We start from the raw sequence: 21,144 nt of genomic DNA, 5'->3' as shown, positions 1-21,144 counted from the left end.
AACAAGATTTCACATAAAGTACTTATGCTGCAGTATGAATGGTTTGATTATATTTGATAAACTGAGAGAACACCTCAAGACAAATATAAAGCTGACTAGAACTTCATGCAGAAAAAAATCAAGCAGCATATAAATAGCCCCTTGTTCAAGGCTTGTAAACGACCTCCAAGTGACACGCTCCCACTTAGAAAAGACTTTTGTTACTGACTTTGAAAGAATTGGAAAAAAAGAAAGAGCTATGGTATTACCAGTTATAAAGTGATACCTAAAGTAACACAAGTAAACTGGCAGTTTTAATCTCAAATTAAAGGTCTTTTAAAAAAAATTATGGTACTCCTCCACATATTAAAAAAAGGGGAAAAAATAAAAACTATGTGAGAATAATGAGCCTTCTGTGTTTCATTGCTTAAAAATTTAACTTTGTGTTATACTCCTTTTATAAACTGAAGAATTAACCAAAAGAATCTCTTTTTCACTGACCTAGTAATATTGAGTTGAACAGCTTTAAAGCTGTATTTTTTAAGATTCACAAAGTGAAATATTGTATCATTTTCATGGATAACAAGATTACTGTATATCAGAATAGATACATAAACTGGTAGTAAAATGTGATATGTAATTGTATTATACGGCTGAAAAGGAAAATGTTTAAATTCAAGTCTTAACACCTTCAAACATCCAGGTCTTGGTGAAACAGATCTTTAGCAAGTCTTCAGTAGACAAATAGTTTTGCCATTAATTTTGCAACAATTGAACCTCCTTTCTTTTATGTTTCTGTCTTGTGATTAACTTCTGTGTCCTAAGTTATGAGCTCCAGCTGATGCTTTTGTTGCATTTATAAGGACATTCTCTGGCTTTCTATTTTTATGAAGCCTGTGGAACACAATAGCTGTGAGATCTCTGCCTTTCTTGTCAAATTTGGTTAAAATCAGCCAAGATGTTCAAAGGATAAGATGTAAAGACAACTGGATGTGTGCATGCATAGTAACACATATAAATCTTATTTCTCGAAGAAAACTTGAGGATTTCCTCTAGGATAAAGGATAAAAATGTACAAACCCATATTTTATAATTTACTTGAAAAATACAAAGAAATAAATCACACAAATTGTTAGTTTTCTAGGTAGCTGCTGTAGTTGCAAAGTTAAATGAAAAGATATGAATAAGAAAATTTATATGCAAATATAAATTGTAGATTAGTATATATATGTATATATACTCTATTTTTATATATATAAATTGTAGGCATTTGTAGAGTACTGCCTTCTTCCAGTGGGTAGAGATTATTTTCTCTGAAGGCAAAGATATCTGACGCTTTCTGGTTTTTCTTTCACTCCTCTAAGATTATCCAAGAGTAGGAAAATAAACATATTAAAATCAATTATTAGGAGATTGAATAAGATTTTTCATATCCTTCAAAGAAGAATTTTCATACCCAAAAGAGCACATCCTGCCTTTTTGCAAGCTTCAGCTATTCCTGCAACAACACCCTGAGCCACTTCAACGTCGAGTTTGCCACAGGCAAAATAGTCAAGGAAGAAGAGGGGCTCTGCTCCTTGAGCCAGGATGTCATTGACACACATGGCAACCAGGTCCTGACCTATGGTGTCATGTCTCTTACACACCTGTGCAATCTGCAAAACACAGCAAAGAGAACCCAACAGTTAGCTCTGAGTTAGCACAACCAAAGGAACAAGAGGATCAAAATCACACGGTCCTTCTCAGATGCTTTTTGAGGAGCAGCTTCAGTTGTTACCATCTCTGCAAGCCTCTCCTAATATCTTTTCTCTTTGGAACTGTTACTTTCTTAATTGAGAAGTACAAAAGGCACTTTATAGAAAGGGAATGAACTGGAAAAGGTTTCATTGTGGCTTCTGTAAACTCAATAGCAAACACATAATCAAATGCTTTTCCACATAAGTGATCTTTTTGAAGCTGGAGACTCTACCTTAATGAAATAGTGTTTCTGGTCATGTACTTAGTATTAAAATTAGTAATTTAAGCATTATTTCTAGTATGACTACTTACTTGCCAGAAGTTAGATGTCTATTTAATTCTTTTGTTTGAGGATGAAAATTCCATTTTCCATTCCCCTTTCAGAAATACAAATAGGTATTTTTAAAAGACAATTGATATCTTCTGGTAAAACATTAATGATGTGATTAAGCATCTTCCCAACTGTGCTATTTTCCTGCCTTTACATGGACTTTCACATTACCTTGAGTTTTGTGCCAACACCATCAGTTCCAGATACCAAGATAGGATCTCTGTAACCAGCTGCTTTCAAATCAAAGAGGCCAGCAAAGCCTCCAAGCTCTGCACTGCAGCCTGCCAGCCAGAAAACAGGAAAAAAGTAGTGAACTTTTACGTTCATGGGTCTCTCCAGGATCTCCAACACAAATTTTCCCAGCTGTCTGTCAAAATTACTTCACTTTGTAACCATAAAACTTTTCTCTAATATTTAGAGCCTCTTTAGAGCATGCGAGCTGCTAATCCTCCTAAGTCTGCTTTATCTTCTTTCTTCATTATTACCTAAGGCTACAAATCCAAAACCTTGTGATTGAACATTCAATAATTACTGAGACTGATATATTCCCCCTTTACACCTTTTCCAGAAAAACACTAAAGGAATTATGGTAACAGACTGAAACCCATTGCCTTCTGGGAAAGGTGATAACTAGGTATTTTCCAAGTGAACTTCCTTATCTCTTTGTTAATACTGCTACAGAGTATATTAAGACTCCTCCTTCCTAAGACTAGTTACAATGGCTAAGTATGGAAACCTTAAAACTAAAATTGTTTAAAGCCCAAGAGTGAAACAAACTTTGGTGGAAAACACTACGAATGCTAAGAAGTGAGGAGTTGTACCAGTGTGTTTGTTTTCTGTGTATATCTGACCTTGTGTCTGCAAGCAGCTCCCAGTTAATTTCTAGTGAAAGGGTTAATATACACGACAGATACTTTAAATCTATCAAATGAATTACAAGGACTTCCTAGAGCAAGACGTGCCAGAGAACACAACAACAACAGAAAAAGGACAAACTTATTCTGTTTTAACCAAGCAAAGAGTCTCCTGCATCTATTTCGAGTAAGATTATCTCTGAGGAATTCTACTACTTGTACACCTTTCAAAGCATTTCTCTGCAGAAATTTTAGAGCTCACTGTGGAAAAAATAATAAACCATGTAATCAAAAATAGCACTCAGTGGTAAATGCTGGCATTTAGTTTTTTAGAGTGCTCAACTGTATTCTCTAGAATCCTTGACACATAACATTCAGAAAATAAGAGTTTAGAGTCATTTTAAGAAGAAAATATGTAAATTTAATGAAGTACACTTTTAAGAAATCCCAAATACTTCCTTACCACAGATATTTCTTGTGTCATCTAGAAACTTGAGACCGTATAAATAGGAGGTTTTTTTATCAAGATGAAATTATAAGCCTCATTGCCATGAACTGACTGAAACAGAAATAGAAGGTTCAAGTCTTACCTGACCTTGATGTGGCTGCAGCTAGGGGTTTAATTTTCTGAACCAAAGTATTCCCTGCTGCAATGTCTACCCCACTGTTCTTGTAAGTCAGGCCTCTGAAAGATTGTTAAAAAAAAAGTTATGGTAGTCAATTACTGAATGCATAGACCTATGTTTAAAAAGATTTACTTCTTTACATCACTGTGTCACTAAGAGGATTAACCATACAGAATCATATTCTGCTGTCAGGTACAATAATTTTTCTTCTTGTACCATAACTCTGCCCATATAAAATAATTTCCAAGTACTACAGTATTCATTTCAGGAAGGGTCAATGTCTCAGAGGTTAATGTTTTTTGCTGTCTGGAACCTGACCTCTCACATACACCTAAAGATAAGGAGTATTACATCAAAGAAAGAAAACTGCATGGATCTGCACCACAGAGAGTTTGCAAGCAGTATTCAGATAGTTCCAGATACCTTGAAGACAGCATTAGAGCTTCAGCATTATATGCTACCCAATAAAATACCAAGATAAAAGCCAACCACAAAACAATCCTACAGGAAGTATGTAGAATAATGGATCTGATTTTGCAAGCTTTGAATACCTCATCTAGACAAGGAGGCATCAGTAGGATCATTCCTATGCTCAAAAATAGACTGCTGGATCAGACTACCAAAGCACCTTTCAGGACCAAGCTCAAGTTATCTTTTCAAAGCAGAACTATCACATCAGTCAGCAGTCCCCCGTGATACTTTTGAGAACTTTATGACCATAAAGATTACCTCTCCTTATCACCTAGCATGATACTACCACAAAACCAATCACACTACTCTTTTACTTACACAGACTTGCTATTCAAGTGTAAATTTTTAAGTTTAATTAAAAAAGAACTAAGTTCCTAAGGTTTATTTTAGCAAAATGAAGTGTCCATAAGCTCCAGGTTTTTATTCTACGTACAGCCATACCATACAGAAAATACCCTTACTACAAAGTGGGGTTTGTAACTTGTCTGCCCATATGACTGACTGTATCATATGTAAGTTACAGAGGGACATTTTCACTTTGGAGACAGTGAGTTTAATGACTTTTAAATACCAATTGTACCAAACAAATCTTACTCCAGTTAAGCAATTGTTTTTTCAACACTGAGTGGCATAAACCAGGCTATTTTAGGTTCATATCTATTTTGGCTGTCTTATTGATGTGATTCAGTATTAAGTTTAAATTCTAAGGGTGAAACACACCATTGATTAACAAGGATATGTACAACAAAACAACTGGCCAGAGAGCTGTGGTTACAGGAAAATACAAAGATATCTGCGCTCACATTATATCACTGCTCAAAAATTTGCAAGAGGAAAATAATTATAAGCAGCAGCTGTTCAGCCTGAAGAGTCAAGGGAATATTAGCCTGCAATAACATCAGACCAGTCAGGCCCTTTCAGTCTGAATGTGATAAATATGGAACACATTTTCACCTTATTTTTAAAACCATGGTAGCCATTTTGACTCTTTAAAAAGGATTGTTCTACAATATCTTTTTTTACATAAATATTCTGTACATTTTCACAAAGTGAAATGCATATGATGACTTAATCCTGCCAATCTGCCAAGAAGAGGTGGGTCTCCAACTTTACTGAGCCAACCATTACCCTTCCTTAACTGTGTGCAAGACAGAGTCCGAAGTGAAATGTGCCTGACTGTTAAAAGCAGCCAATTTCAGGATGTCTGAGCAAAAGTGGGTGCAAACTCAAGGACAGTGAAACAGGCACTGACTGTGAACAGTTTCCAGGAGTGTCCTTCAAAAGCCAAGGCCACTCCAGCCACACAGGCTCTCCAGTCAAGAATATTGCCAGCCACAGTCCTTGAACTCAGTGATTTAGAGAACTATCCATTAAAGTACCTTCTTCTCTTGCCTCACAAAATGACTTGATTTTTTTCCAGCTACAGTAGAAATACCAACTATATGTTTTCACATAAGTTTCCCAAAAGATGCACAGTAACTGAGAGAGAAAAAAGACTAGATACCAGTGCCCTTTTTCATTTAGTAAGTTTATTGACCACAATTTTACAATATACTACTTGGTATACACTGTCAGCAAAAATGAAACTCTTACTAATCTGCTTCATAGGCTACAAAAGCACCTATTACCAAAAGTTATGTTTTGAGCTAACTGGAAACAAGGCAGGCAGATATGCTTCATATTAGGTAAAAATCAGTCTGCAAACTTGCAAGAAGCTCTCAATAACAGAAGAGAGACAGTAGGACATACTGCTTTTAAAAAAACCCACACCTACACCATCTCAAGACTGTTTAACTGAATACTGTAAAAAACCAAGGTATAAAAATAAAAAGGAGGGATAAATTCTAGCCAAGGTGTTAGGCAGCTCTTCCATTAAAATGCATATCCCAAAAAAGCAGGGGTCACAGGACCACTTTAACCATTTCTAGAGACTCTAAAATGAGCTAAAAAACATGTAATACAAATGAAGAGCAAAAGCTACAGTTTTAGAGCCCAAGGTTCACCTTCGCTACAACAGACATAACAGAGACAGAAACACCCCAAGTTACTCCTGTGTACTGGTTATTGGAGTTTAACTCAGACTTGGGAGAATAAGAACATGGATGAAAGAGCCATCAGTAAGCCTGTTTCTTCCTTGGCTGAGCTTGCTTAGATTGCTCAGAAGGATGCTAGTTAAAAGTCATTATGCATAATATCAATATTGGTTTATTAATGTAAACTTGTAATGTCCTTAAGTCCCTTTTACACCAGTTACTTCCATTTCAAGTATTTCAAATATCTACCTGGATTGTTTCAGGAAAGCTATAGCCCGATAACCAATGTCCTTTCTATAAATGGCACCATTGAAGAGTATGGCTGCTACTCCTTTGTTGGCTTCTTGCAGTGCTGTCATTAGATCCTCTTTAATAGCAGTTACTGTAAGGACTCTTCCACCATTAGTCACCACTTTGCCATCCTTGAGGGACGTGCCTGCATGGAACACCTCCAGTCCTAGCTGCTTAGCCTTAGAAAGTCCTGTGATTGTTGTCAAATAAAATAAATGCAGAAAAATCGGTTGAATAGAACATTCTCAATTAATTTACAGATTAACAGATACCCAACACTTACTGACTGTGTTTACAAACCACAACCGAGTTCAGTGTGATCACGCGGGGAGAGAGGAATAAATTTGTACATAGTATGTTTTGAGGTGAGACAAGTCCACCACTCTGAAGCTCAGAGACACAGAAAGGGGTATTTTGCTGAAACATTCACATATAGTATTTAATTCAAGCTGGATTTTACACTTCACTGACATAGAGACCAGAAAACATATCAGCATCTATAATATGTAAGAATTGGTGATCATCCCAGAACAACTTTAACACATATTAAAGAAATGCTGCAGAATTTAACAATATAGTGCAGAGATTTGAAAATGCTAGAGGTGCATTTCCAATAAAATCTGATGTGTGAAAAATTCAGTTGCCTCTTGCTGACCCATAACCACAAGATCTGAAGTTTTTGTGAATCTGAGTTACACTGATTCACCTTCATCTTGAAAAAGAGAGAATAAAGAGAGGAGAGGAACCAGACTTCTGCAGATTCTCCTACCATATTATTTACCTGTTATTTCCAAGCCCTTGGGATATGTTCCTGGATACCCTTTGCTAGCCATGACCACTGTCACAGCTGCACTGTCTTCAAACCAAACTGGCATGGAACTAGACAGCTTTTTATTGATAACAGCTTGCATAACCTCATACAAATCACTTTTCAACAGGGGAAGAATTACCTATAAAAATATAGATTAGCAAATTAGAGAAAAAATGTACTCGGTAACATTTTCTTCACTGAGCTTTTAAAAATACTACTGCAACAAATAAACTTGTTCATATTCTGTATTTTCACACATACATTCATACTGTGCATAATTTATGTACCTTTAAAAATATACTTCCATGAAGATAATTTCTATAAATAAAAGAATTGCTTCCATATGGAGGGACAAAGATAGAGGCCAGAGAATCCTCTTTGTTCTGAAGAATGGAAAGGAAGGGTTTTGTTCCACTTGTCAACAGGGAGTGAGGAAGTGTTCACTTCTCTAATAAAATAAAAAATCTAACTCCATTCCAGAAAAGATAGGAAAGTGCTAACTTTCACTCCAGCTTACCCTTGGAGAGCCTCCATAACCTGCTGAAATCTGTCCTGGAATGGAATGATTCATAACAGACCTGCTGCCTTGAATAAATAAACCAAATATTTTAAATCTCAGTGTAGTTAGCTGATTATTCATCTGAAAGTTAGTTAAGAATAATGGTAGATGGTAACAGATATTCTCCTCCCGTAATGACAAACATTATCTACCTACAAAACAACTCACCTGACATTCTGGGTCACCAAATCTGCAGTTAAACTCTAGAACTTTAGGTCCATCTTTTGTAAGCATTAATCCAGCATAAAGCACACCTGGAATAAAAAAAAAAATATATAAAAAGCTATCTAAACAACTACATTTGTCATTTGTTTTGAATCTATTCATAACAGCCTTAAAAACGGTGCCATCTATGTTAATTTAAAAGTAGGATGTTAAGACTTTAGAAATGTTAAAATATGTCAGGCAGAAACAGTTATGGTTACAATGTTACATATTACTGTCATATATTGTCCTTTCTGGTATTCCTCGAGGATTATTCACTGTTAATAAGATTTTATCCATTGATTTCAATAGACTGTAAATCAAGCCACTGACACTAAACCCAGTTTCTAAACAGATCAAAGTTATCTTTGTTAAGCTGCAGTGTGAAGTAGGTGTATGAAGAGGACAAAGTAAAAAAGTGTACTTATGCTTAAAAACCCCAAACCTCTGAACATACCAGAATACGGGACACCTTCTTTCCTCATGCCATCAACAGTTTTCTGAAGAACAGTCTCTCTTACTTTCTGTAGTAAATCTTTAGAAATCTAATAAAACAGGATTAGAAAAAAACATTTGAAAAAGTGCATGATTTACCCTTCTGTGATGGCCAGTGCTTTTATGAACCAAGCAGAACACTTGGATGGTCTCTTGCTCACTACAAAACATTTAATACAACAGCAAGCTAGTATTTTTTTTCTCTCTCTTCAGACACCATCCCACAGCATTAAATAACTCTCTGTATTTCTTCAGACAATTTTCCATGCTTACACTGACACATGCAAGCAAACCCACTCGATTCACTGGAAAAAAACATTTGTATGGACATCCCAGATAAGGCCTCCCAAAGACAAATAGTGGTTGGAAAATACAGGGATGAATGGTCAAATTTTACTCAGTTAATAAGATTAACAGCTTTCTGTATGAACAAAACCTGTAACTTTTTTGAACTTAAAAGAACTCTGTCCATAGCACGGGTGAATAGAACATAAAGTGAGTCCTTTTGCAAACAGTTCCTTGCCAAACAGAAACCACGCTGGCTTGAGGTACAGCAAGTGAACTAAGCTCATTGTTTGTTTAGTTTGGAGCAAGATAAAAACGTGGGTTTAAGCACTTAGTTCTGACAACCAGTATTTCATAATACTTAAAACCCAAATCAAAACGCAAAGTTGCAGAAGTAACATTTCCACCTTTCTAATTAAAAGTAATTCAATGGAAATATCCTCCTCTTTAGAGAAACAATTTTAAATTATGGACTTTAATGAACTATGCCTGGTTTTGGCAACTATTTCTACCCACAGGAGCCCCCTCTCTTCACCTTCCTGTTCATCATGGTGGAACTAAAAATTCACACATGCTTTCAATACTCCAGCTGTAATACAGCTTTAGTGAAACATCTCCTTGTCAATATATTTTTACCTGAGGTGTTGGGGAATAAGCTCCCATCCCACCAGTGTTAGGGCCTTCATCACCATCCATTAATCGTTTGTGGTCCTGGGCTGGAGGCATGGGAGCAATTGTGATGCCATCAGTGAAACACAAACACTAGAAAACAAAAAGATAATTACACCCCACTGTATGATTAAAATAAAAGTGCAAAAAAGTGCAAACATACTTGATTTTCAGTGTTGCAAAGAGCTATTTTACAGTGTAAATTCTGTATACCTGCTAAAACAAACTGCAGCATTCTAAATGTTTCCCTTTTCCCTCAGGAAGCACTGTCTCAGTTTATATGACATTTCTACAGAAATTAACTTTCACATAAACATATAGCAAAAATTATAATGTAACATCAGTAGTTGTAATGAGAAGAAATACTCAAAAGGTTAAAAACAAATTAAATAATCCAAAGTGTATACTACTACTACTACTTATTCCATCACCCTTCCTCCCTTCTGCTCCGGAAGGAAGGCATTACATTCCTTTAAAGATTTCCTTTTCCTTGTTGATAAAACCATTTACTTTTTAATTATAGATTACTTATACATATATTTATTCTCAGTATCTTCATAATAAGCCTGTTGGCATCTGCTGTAACTGGATGATGATGGACAAGGCAAGCAGAATTCAGAAAAACATTTTACATCTGTAATTTAAAATCCAGCAAACATTCTCCAACAAAACCTGAAGATGCCAAATATTAATATATTTTAAATACAGTAATTTGCAGAAGGTGAATTATTTTGACAGGCCAGCCAAGCAGATTTTTTTCTTCATTGTCAGTCATCAGAAAAAAATCAACTGCACGTTTATATTATTGTGTTATATTATGGTAAGTCTGATAGCATTCTAAGGATTAATTAAGAGCATTACATATTTTCCACCTGTGAATGAAGATCTGGATAACTCCATACTTTAAAAAAAGGGCAAGCCAACCAGGAAAGAATAAGGATGATCAATATCTGCATGTCTAATTTCTTCATATCAGTCAGGAAACCAGAATATGCAGAGACTGGCAATGGTTGGAGATGATTACTTACTTTCTAAATACCCCCAACTCCAAGATGAATGTTCACAACACCCAGTATAAGTCAATTCCAGCTCCAGGACTTGGGAACCTGAGCTGGTACTTGGCTGTTCTACTTTGTAACACACTTTGCAGGTGTTAAGCTCCCCGGCCACTTTAAAACCTAGGCTCTAATTGTACTTTTCTCCTTCACACTCTGCTAATTAAATGAGATACAATTTTTCTGAACAAAGGACCTGAGTCATCTTAAAATTAAGGTTATGTTCTCTTTACATCTGTGGAGTAAATCAATACTGTCAAATCATTCAACCACCTTTGGTCCCAGATCCTTCTTTCCTGGGTGCACTTCTACTTTTCAATCTCTCTGGCAATGAAACTGGTTCAAGAAGACTCTGCCACCACCTGTCTTGAGCTGATTGTTCCCTTGCTCTAAAGGAGTTTACTGCTCATGATGCAGTTCAGCATATTCCCTTCATCAGCAAATCTGATTAAGGAGTCTCCATCCTCCATTATTCCAACCACTCTTTGCCTTCCCCTGCACTTCACCATCCTGGGTGAAGGCACTGGGCTCTAAACCAGAACACAGCAAACATGCAAAGTCGTGGTGTTGACTGCTTTGAAACAAGGTCTTTAGGTTGTAGCTTCACAAACAGGTAACCAGCATACCTGAACCAATGGCAAACAGCAGTGAAGAAGTAGCAATAATATGGAAGGGACATCCTATGCTTACTGTCAGGGAAATCATAACACAGAACTGCACACTCAACAACACTCAACAGTTTTAAGATTTGATTCTATTTTTCCATGTGGCAAAGCTGTTTTGAGATATTTTTATTTAATTTTAATTATTTTAACAGACTGCAGAATTCTGGTTAGCACATCTGTCTATAATTAATACGATCTTATTTATAAACAACTATTTTTAATTTAAGTAAAAAAAATCCTACACATCCCTGCTGTAGGTACTAACATAGTCTTTCCAAAATAGTTTAGAGCAGGTATAATCAAAGGATTAAAGTGAGATGCATACTTACAGAAACCTCTTCTCCTTCAAGAAGTTCTTCAACAACAACAGTTTCTCCAGCTGTGCCAAAAGTCTTGTCCTACAGTAAAAGCAAAATTCCTTAAGTTCAGCTTCAATTATTTTAAAATATTCAAAATGCAACAAAAAAAGGTGTTTCTAAAAAAGCAAGAAAAATGCATGATGGTTTTGATACTACTAATCCATTCTCCATCCTGGGTATGTCAGCAATGGTAAAATATTTGCTCCTATTTTTGTTCATTCTTATATAAATGCAGATTTATGCTTAAGAGTAATAGCAATGACTGTCAAGTCTTTAATCCAAGCTTTTACTTTGTAAGGAAAAGTGCAACTCTATAGAATACATTGGAAGGGGGCAATACTTTCATATTCCAATGAGATGTTTGAATACTGACTGCATATTTAGGCAATTAAGATCCACCAGCCTACACTGACAAGATAATTTTGTGGGTCTATGAGACTCTCATAAACATTTTGTTCAAAACTTTGGGACACATGTTAAGATGTATTTCTCCAATAATCATACACACACAAACCAAAATGTGAATGCAGACACTATATTTTGACTCTCAAAATACAAGTGTCTCAGATGAAGTGTCTCCTATGAATCAGTATAGCTCCACTGAGTTGGAAGATGCTGTGCTGCAGATACCAGATGAGGACTTGACCTATAAATGTGTTATTTTCCAGCTCTGTTCCTAACTGTTCGGATGAAATTGCTTCTTTTTGCTTCTCCTCAGATTTTGATGGACCTAATGTATTTTTTGACTACCCAACCTAAATACATATATCCCACTGTAATTTTACTACACATGTAAGTGCTATGTGACTGGAGTCCTAAAGCTGATGTTGCTTGTCAAGATCCAGCACAATCATGGTGTTAATATTACTGCACTGTAGTGTTTGATTACAGCAGTCTCAAGTGGTAAAAAAAAATTAAAAAAAATGGAATCCATATGGAAATAAATGTGGATTTTCATTAAGAATTATTTTATTTTAGCCTACAGGAACTGCTGAGAAAGAGTACACTGCTTCAAGCAATATATATGACAGACAGAGCTTCACAGCTGTTCAAATAATGGGTAAGATATTTGATGTCTTTTAGCCAAATTCCAATTACATAGACATAAAGAATATCTTGGAGATCGAGACTGTCTTATTTTGTGTGAGAACTCCTCTAGTTAGCACATGAGATTTCTACTCACCTGCATGATTTCAGTAACAGCTTTGCAAGCTGCTTCTTTGTTCGAAGCCACAACAACTCCTTTGCCAGCTGCAAGGCCACTCGCTTTCACAACTAGAGCTGGAAAGTTTGCACTTCAAAGATACAGAAGAGAGATTCAACAGTAAACTCTGTAGAGCTGTAGTGCAAATATATTTTGTAGGCATTTTGAACATTTGGATAGCTGAAAGACCAAAATGCTTACCAGTTTTCATAGCAACCGCTTTACCTTATTGAATAACACACAAATAAAAAACAGGCTTCTCTTGTTATCCTATGCTTGTGAAGGATTTCTGCCTCCTGCTTTTTCCCTACTTCCAAATCTTGTTACTGTTAGGAAAGGTTGCTTTCCTTTTAATAATACGCTGTTCTGTCATTTTTGGGTGACCTGGTTTGTATTCTGATAAGTAAAACATCATTTGCTGAGTAAGTCTCCAGTGCAGAATTTATATTTCTGGAGAGAAGGTACAAAGAAAGCAGAACATGTGACTATCATACTGCAAGCTGTATTTCCACAATAGGGAATTTTATAAAAAAACCCTACTTATCCTATATTCTCCTGTGAACTGAACACTGAACTTTACTTTCGTTCAAGAGTGGTAAATAAGAGCCATTTAATTATCAAATTTTTTTCCAGTATGATAGTGTTTTATCAGACTATTCTTTAAAACCTTTACAGATGTTCTACCACCAGCAGAAGTACTGATGCATTAGTAACCATTTGATTGTTTTGAATACCTAGCACACTGTACATTGTTGTAAAAAACGATAAGAATTTTACCTGTTAATAAAGCTACACGCTGCTTTAGGATCAGTAAAAGATTTCCATCTTGCAGTTGGAATCCCATGACGATCCAAAAAGGCTTTGGTAAAGCTCTTACTGGACTCCAGCTGAGCTGCCTTTGCTGTTGGACCAAAACACCTTACTCCAGCTGCTGTCAAGTCGTCAACAATACCTAAAAAAGGTAACACATAAAACTTTTATAAACCACCAGATGATTTATAGGAGTCATGTAGTCCAAGTCTAGAGATGCACTGATTTGCTGGAACAAGTGATGATAAGATACCATCATTCCTGTAATAACTGGGGCTAAGAAGATCTGCTGCATTTAGTGAAAAATGAAATTTCCCCCTTCTTTTACTATTGCTTTTAGCTAAAAAGTTGACAGTAGTATTTTGTGAAGATGACAATCATTGATCATGTAGAAGGTTAAAACGGAAAAATTATCAACATATTTACATATTTTTTTTTTTTACCCAGTCCCAATTTACTGTTATTTCAAAAAATAAAAACTCCATAGGAAAACCAAACGTTTAGTTAGGGCTCCTATATGGAAACACTTTAATACTTCTTCTACTATTCCCATACACTTAAAAAGAAACAACATTTAAGAATATAACTGTTACATTGCTCATGCAATAACCTTTAGAAATTAATCTTCATCATAACACAACCTTGAGCTTCAGGGAAAGTCATCTGTTTACATTCCTACTGAAGACATTCAGATACTGTTGAGTGGTGCACAGAAGATGAGGACTAAAATCTACTTTTCTGCCTAAGTTACGAAGGCTGTGATTTTTAGCTTGCTTTCTCTTACCAGCAGCAAGAGGAGCCTCTGGACCAACCACAACCAGCCCAATTTCCTGATCTTTGCAGAACTGGGCAAGTGCAGCATGATTGCTGACTGAAACAGCTGTCAAAGACACAAAAAGGAGGCAAGATTGCATTAATTACTGTTGCTTAGCATTTATTTATCACATGATGCTAAAAGAGCATTTTCACCACTCAGAATTCTTGAACAGCAAGTCACTGTGAATTTGGAATAGTGAGGAATGCACTAACATAAAGACTTACACCTGATGCTTGTACCAAAATACACCACCCTAAGCAGAGCCTGCAGTTTTATGTGCTACAGATAAGAAAAAACGTTTCTGGTTCCCTTACACTGCCATGCAGTAAATGGTTCTCACCTCCAAAGCATTCTGTTTGACAGCACAAGAAGCTGTCAAACACAAAGGATGCAAGTGAAAAGTAACCCATGAGCACAAAAAGAAAAAGAATATTTAACCAGTCTCCTCCCTGAGCAGGGTGACCACAAAATTTTACACACACTTGTGCCAGTACCGTGTAGGGGACAAGAAGAAGTGGCTGGTGGTGGGATTGCAACCATTTATTTTCTTTTTTCCTTTCTTTCTGTAGTGCAAGCTGAAAATTGCCACATTAAACTGTGACCCCACTGAAACAAAGGGGAATCTGAACATTTTTTCTTACATTAGGCTGAACTTCTTACAAGCAGGTGATGTAATTATCAGTAAGGGTACCTGGTCTTAGGTTTCTAGGACTGTTATCTTGCCATAAACAAACATTTAATATGAGGTGCCAAAAACTAAGTAAACAGAAGGAAAAAGCTTGCATGACAGACAATTTCAAGTATCATGCTTAAAAATTTACACAAAGGCAATGCAATTCCACCGCTTTTATCAAGAATAAATAAAGCCAAGGTCTGCAGAGGATGGGAACATGAACCCAGAGAGAGTCAAAGAAGAGGTGAGTGCATCCCAGCATGGATTGGCTGCCCCTGCAGGGAGGAGACCAATACATCAGGGCACAGCAAAGGCTGGCACAGGGAGCAGGGTACAGCACAGGCCCTTCTTGCAGCTGTACTACTTTGCTTCAAGTGTTGTCTCTTATCTCCTGTTAGTGACTGCACTGGCAAGCATGCCAGCAGCTGACTGTCTCTTCCAGATTGTTTCCAGGGAAGCAATGGGAGAGAAGCAGCTTCTGCTGGACAAACAGATGTAATATTGTGATAATAGTGCGTTGGTGTCTACTGTGCTCCTGCCACCCTGTATTAATAAACTGCTTGCTTCCACAACAGAAGTAGTCATTTGTCTCTAAGGGATGGCAAAAAAGCAACTTTCTGGAACCTAGGTTTTGTTAATAGATTTACCCTATCTGGAAAGAAGACTTTTACTGTGAGAGTGGTGAAAACATGGAACACGCTGCCCAGAGAGGTGGTAGATGCCCCATACCTGGAAACATTTAAGGTCAGTCTGAATGGGGCATTGAGCAAAATGATCTAGTTGAAGATGTCCTTGCTCACTGCAGGTGGCTTAGACTAGATGACCTTTAAAGGTCCCTTTTCAACCCAAACCATTTCATGATTCTAAAAAATTTGACGAAATACTAAAGATTTGATATATCTTGATATATATTGATATATATATATTGATATATATTTAACAGTTTAATTATTTTGTTCCACCAATATTTTTAAACAAGTAGAAGCAAAGCTCTTTGACTTCTGTGTGTGATTTATATCAGTTGGCTTCAGGGTCACAAGGGAGGCAAACCAAAAGCATGACACACTTGGCTTTAAAGCACTGATTAACATAAAGGTCAATATTGTCTTTCAGTCCCACAGTGCTGTTGTGAAAGCAGCCAGAGAACAGCATATCCCCACCAAAGAGAGCAGGAGCTCTGATGAGCCACTGAAGAGGGACAATCCCTCCTCCCCAAAATACTAATCCATGCAAAGGGGAGCAAGGAAAGGAATGACCCCTTAGGGTGATTGTTCTTTACATCCCAAATTGTTTTGCCACAGGCCTGATCTACTAGTAACACAAACAGTGAATATGGCACATGTTCACCTCATGTGGAAATGTCCTAGTAACAAATGGAAAGGACTAAATCACACAGTTATCAGGTAATTTTAACTTTCCCACCCAAACATAATTTTCCTCAGGACGCAGACTGAAAGGGAATGCTTTGTAGCTGTGTTTCACTGCTCAAAATGACAGCTACACATTCTTTTTGACCTAGACAGAAGGACCTTGGGCCAAGATTTTCAAAGCTAGGGCTTAAAGTTAAATAAGATTCTATGTAACTCTGACAGCTAAAATGGGATGGAAGGGGTGTCAGGATGCTAAAGTCCATTCACAGACACACATATGTCTGCCTCTGAATTCAGTAAACCATCCTGTATATTTCTGAGACCAAAACTGCCCTGCTAATTAAGTATAAATTGAATAGAAAACTATATTTAGCCACTCAACCTAAATCTGTCTTTATCATCAGAAAAGATTACTGACTCAAATTAGCCACAAAAAATTTTGCTGGACTTAGATACAAGCAAGTTTTGAAGTATTTAAGGTTATTTATAATTTTAAGCTTGCCTTTATCTGTTTCAGAAATCAGGTGAGGACTAGAGTTGAAATGCTAATTAAAGGCAATTTCATGAACCGTGAAAGAACGATGAACATCCAGAGCCAAATCTTGATCACACCAAAAAACCAGAAACAATGGTAGCAGCTCAACAAACATTGTTGCCCAGGCTCACACAATATAATAGGGCTCATGTGCTTTTGCAAAGCTGTTTTCCATTTTCTTTCCTGAATTAAAATCTAGACCCCACTGGTAGGACTAAAATGGCTGAGCAGAGATGACAAACCCTTTCCTTAAAAAACAGAGAAGACAAACTCTTCACAAATTCTATATTCTCCCCATCTGGTTGGCTGAATTTTTTTCTCCCAAAGAACACATGAACCCATGATCTAGAAAAATAGATTTTAGCACACATGGTAGATTTTACAGGCCTGGCTTGAGCATTATTACACACATGCTCAAATATTTTCCACTGTTGAAGCTGCAGTATTATTTATGGAATAACAAGGTGAGACAAAAGCACTGCAGTTTTTAGAAGCCACCACTTGTGAAAAAATACTGAAATTAACATTCCACAGGCCATTCAGACTGGCACTGACTCCATTTAGCACAAGGATAAAGGTTTTTGTTTGACTTTCTGGGATGAGAAGGAAATGTTATGACTTGCCTGCCAGGCTCTTCTGTGGGCCCTCTACTCAGAGACCAAAAAAGAACAAAAAACTACTTATGATACTGTGACTAGCAAAAGAAATTAAGGACAAAGTTATTTAAACAGCACAATATTATACCCAATTTCACTGGAATGCTTAATTACAGGTTGTTAATGTACCTGTGGTACAAGAATTTGATGGGACTCATGTTTCCACATGAGATGGCAACAAGAAAAGATTTTATTCACATATCAAATATGAATACATAAGATTGACATTCATAATTCATGTTCACATGAATTCACTATGTTAAATTATATCCCTTTTGTGATCAGATGTTTTAGAGTAGAAACATAAATCAGTTTAAAGTACCAAATTCAGGATCTGTTACATAAAAAGGACATAAGGCAGGAATTTCTATGTAATTACTACTGATTTTGTAATGATTCACTCTGTGTGTCCTGGCAAGAGCCTTAAATCAGTTTTTAAATGTAGCACATAATTTTGGATGCTTAATTTGGAGTATCTTAAGCTTGATTTCTCAAAATTAATAACTATGAATAGTTTCAACTACAGTCTGTCACGAGTTTAACATATTAAGCTAGAAGCTCATAACCAGCAGTCAGTACAAAGACAGAAGCATTTGAAAATAACCTTAACTTCTTAAGGTCACTCAGACAAAGGAATGAATGTTTTTCTATGGTTGAACACTTCAGGTCAGAAAGTGTTTTCATCAAAGCTTGCAGGTTTCACGGGGCTTCCATGCACTTCTGAGAATCCAGCTGCTGAACTGCAGCACGTACCAAAAGAAACCACCACCCCTTCCCTCCCAGGCTGCTGGGAGTTATGAGCTGCTGCAGCTATTCCAAACTGTATTCCCAGAGGAATCTGCAACAGACAGAGTTCTGGTGGCATCCTCCACCCTCAAACCCAAGGAACCAGCTATCACAACTGAGATCATATAAAATGAGTGACAGCTCCAGGTTTTGCTCGTATGCTTTGCTTTCCTAACTGCTACCATCTATTACATGTCTGGAATATTAAAAAATAGCAACAATAATAATAATAGTAGTAGTAACAACAACATTGACAATAATAGTATTATAATTATCATCATCCTTTCACCTTAACAGATCCATGAAAGGAACAACTTATTTATTATCAAATTTAAATTTTTTTTTTCTCTTTTTACCCGAATTGGATATTTTCCCATTGTCAGCTGTTCCTGCATTTCCTGGAGCAACAAACACTTCTTTCACATGTGGGGACTGGGCCAACTTCCAGGCCAGTGCATGCTCTCTTCCTCCACTGCCAATCACCAACACTCGATCAGCCATTAGTCTGCATAAAACCAAACAAGCAAAACAGCCAGAATTAGACATGTGAGGTTTGGAAAGCAAGAGCTTTCATCATGGTTTTGAATGCTGGGTGAAACTCATCTCCTAACAGAGGTGAATGATGTCATTTGGTTCCATGTGATGATATTTCTATATAGATTTTGTTGGGGTTTAAAAAAAGTAAAATAAAAAGGGAGATAGGTATATGAAAATGGATAACTGACTTAATTGGATGTGATACAAACTACATGTTAAAGAACAAACTGCTCCAGAACACAGAAAGGACCCACCAGGCAACTCATCCTTGTTTTCCTTTAGACAAATTGGCAACTGCTACAAGTTATACACAAACCTGTGATATATCAAAAACAGTTACAAGTGACCTGGCTGTGATTTGTAACCTACAGAAATTCCTGGAGAATCCAAGCTTTCTGATGGAATTACTGTATGAACACAACGTTAGGAAGCTGAGTGAGACCACTCAAGACTTTTTAGAGGTAATTATCTGTAAGAGCTCTACTTCAGGAAAAGAAAAAGCTGAGAGCACTGGTGCAGGGAAGTAAACTTTCAGCTCTGGCTTTCCTTAGGAGAGAAAAAACACCAGGCAAACAACAAGGAAAGACAGGTGTAATTAATAAAGGAGCTTGCTCTTAGAAGATACTATAGGGCATCCACCCTCTATCCTGTTCTGCTGAGTTTTAGAAAAAAAAACATTAGCACTCCCTCAGCCTGTTTAGAAAGTATGAAAGACAGTTGCATTTCATTATAAACTGTCCAAACTCTTTTCAGATTTTGGAAACAAAATGGTCACAAAAATGAAACAAACTCTGTTTCAGCCTCCATGTGTCCTTTTGTGTCTGTGTACACATAATTTACATGTATTGGATTCATGTCAACATAATTTGCTCTCTGAGCAGTTTTAACAGTTAGCCTTTGTTTTTTAAAGCACATTTACTTCTATGTGTATTCTCTACACATTTACTGATGCACATCACCTCAGAACTGCTATCCTGACAACAATACCCCACAGCCAGTAAGGGAAGAGAAAAGCTGGCTTACACTGAAAAAAACCACTGGTATTCAGAAAACTGTAAATAAAGAAATGAAGTACATCATTTGTCACAAAAGTACATATGTCTTTCTTTGGAGTTCCTTAAAAAGGAACTAACTCAAAGGCTAGCCTCCTAAGCTATTCAAAGAATAAGCTGTTAAGAGTCATATTAGTCCAACTATATATAAATCACATACACAGATGATGTCACTGCAGTGTTTAGAGTGAGAGTTCAGTTCACGGAAGTCAAACCCTGGAGAATCTATTCAGTGAAACAGAAAGTGAGCAGCTCAAAACTGGGAGTTGGTCCTAAGTCCAAGTGCAGTGTGCACTACTTGCAGAAAACAATCTGAAAGTTTTAAATTATAACATATGCAAAATAATCTAAACTTATTAAAAATTTTGCTTTAAAGTATTTTAAGTTATGAGTATAAACAAAAATAATTTCACCACCTGTGAATTTCACCTTTGTGATATGAATGACCTCCCATTCATCACGGGGAAGAGCCCAGCCCAGATAAGAGTTTTAGTCAACAGGTACAAGCGGTCTCCCTTCTGTAATCCCAACACACAAAACACACAACCCTTGGTCATAAAACACACAGCCCTGTGCCTCTTCCACTAAGCAGCTGGGTGTCAACCTGTGGTGGCCAGTGTCACCCAAGTGACAGCCCAAGGTGAGCTCAGAGAAAAAAACCTCAACACATGATGCAGCCTGAAAGTACACAGGTGAGAGCTCCCTTTCCAAGAGGAGTCAGAACTCTCCTGCGGTCCCCTCCTTTTTAGAAGGACAAGAGAGATAACAAAGCACATCTTAGAGAAAAGGAAAGGGAGAAAGAAAAGGAAAGGGAGAAAGAAAAGGAAAGGGAGAAAGAAAAGGAAAGGGAGAGAGAAAAGGAAAGAGGAGAGGAGAGGAGAGGAGAGGAGAGGAGAGGAGAGGAGAGGAGAGGAGAGGAGAGGAGAGGAGAGGAGAGGAGAGGAGAGGAGAGGAGAGGAGAGGAGAGGAGAGGAGAGGAGAGGAGAGGAGAGATCAAAAGACTTCTAAGAGTAAAGCAAAAAGACATGAAAGAAAGCAGATTTTCAGTCAACTGATAAGGCAGGGGCATGTGTGCTACTCCCCCACATCAGCTGCTATAGCCTGACTTGAAGCAAGCTGCTCTAATAGCTCCAGCCCTGGAGAAATCCTTCCTGAGGAGCTGGACTATGCAGTAAAAACAGCTTCTGCTCTGAGGGTACTATGCAATGCATCTGGTGAGCCTAATTTTTAAATCCAAGTCCCCAGTAATAAACCTGAGAGAGGAAGAGCCCACACATGTT

The 21,144-nt window shown here is 37.0% G+C and overlaps 1 protein-coding gene across 10 annotated transcripts in view; it reads right to left on the bottom strand.

The window, feature by feature from the left end:
- GART (phosphoribosylglycinamide formyltransferase, phosphoribosylglycinamide synthetase, phosphoribosylaminoimidazole synthetase) overlaps positions 1–21,144 on the bottom strand; it is a 42,012-nt gene that overhangs the window by 14,386 nt on the left and 6,482 nt on the right. For 3 of the 10 annotated variants that reach the window (XM_071754032.1, XM_071754026.1, XM_071754016.1), the window contains 14 exons: positions 19,772–19,864; positions 18,632–18,780; positions 14,223–14,318; positions 13,406–13,580; positions 12,608–12,719; positions 11,395–11,463; positions 9,313–9,438; positions 8,354–8,441; positions 7,861–7,946; positions 7,104–7,272; positions 6,281–6,512; positions 3,492–3,586; positions 2,219–2,328; positions 1,436–1,634 (listed from right to left, as the gene is read on the bottom strand). In XM_071754032.1, coding sequence (XP_071610133.1) covers positions 1,436–1,634; positions 2,219–2,328; positions 3,492–3,586; positions 6,281–6,512; positions 7,104–7,272; positions 7,861–7,946; positions 8,354–8,441; positions 9,313–9,438; positions 11,395–11,463; positions 12,608–12,719; positions 13,406–13,580; positions 14,223–14,318; positions 18,632–18,776 — 1,702 coding nt within the window. In that variant the 5' untranslated portion in view covers positions 18,777–18,780; positions 19,772–19,864. Of the gene's footprint in view, positions 1–1,435; positions 1,635–2,218; positions 2,329–3,491; positions 3,587–6,280; positions 6,513–7,103; positions 7,273–7,860; positions 7,947–8,353; positions 8,442–9,312; positions 9,439–11,394; positions 11,464–12,607; positions 12,720–13,405; positions 13,581–14,222; positions 14,319–18,631; positions 18,781–19,771; positions 19,865–20,024; positions 20,090–21,144 lie in introns of those variants that run through there. The other 7 variants (XM_071754006.1, XM_071753995.1, XM_071754059.1 and 4 more) reach the window with 4 other exon arrangements.

Source organism: Heliangelus exortis, chromosome 1, assembly GCF_036169615.1.
Source record: "Heliangelus exortis chromosome 1, bHelExo1.hap1, whole genome shotgun sequence".
Taxonomy (NCBI): Eukaryota; Metazoa; Chordata; class Aves; order Apodiformes; family Trochilidae; genus Heliangelus; species Heliangelus exortis.
Note: the sequence above shows the minus strand (reverse complement) of the source record. Positions and strands in the feature narration are given on the sequence as shown.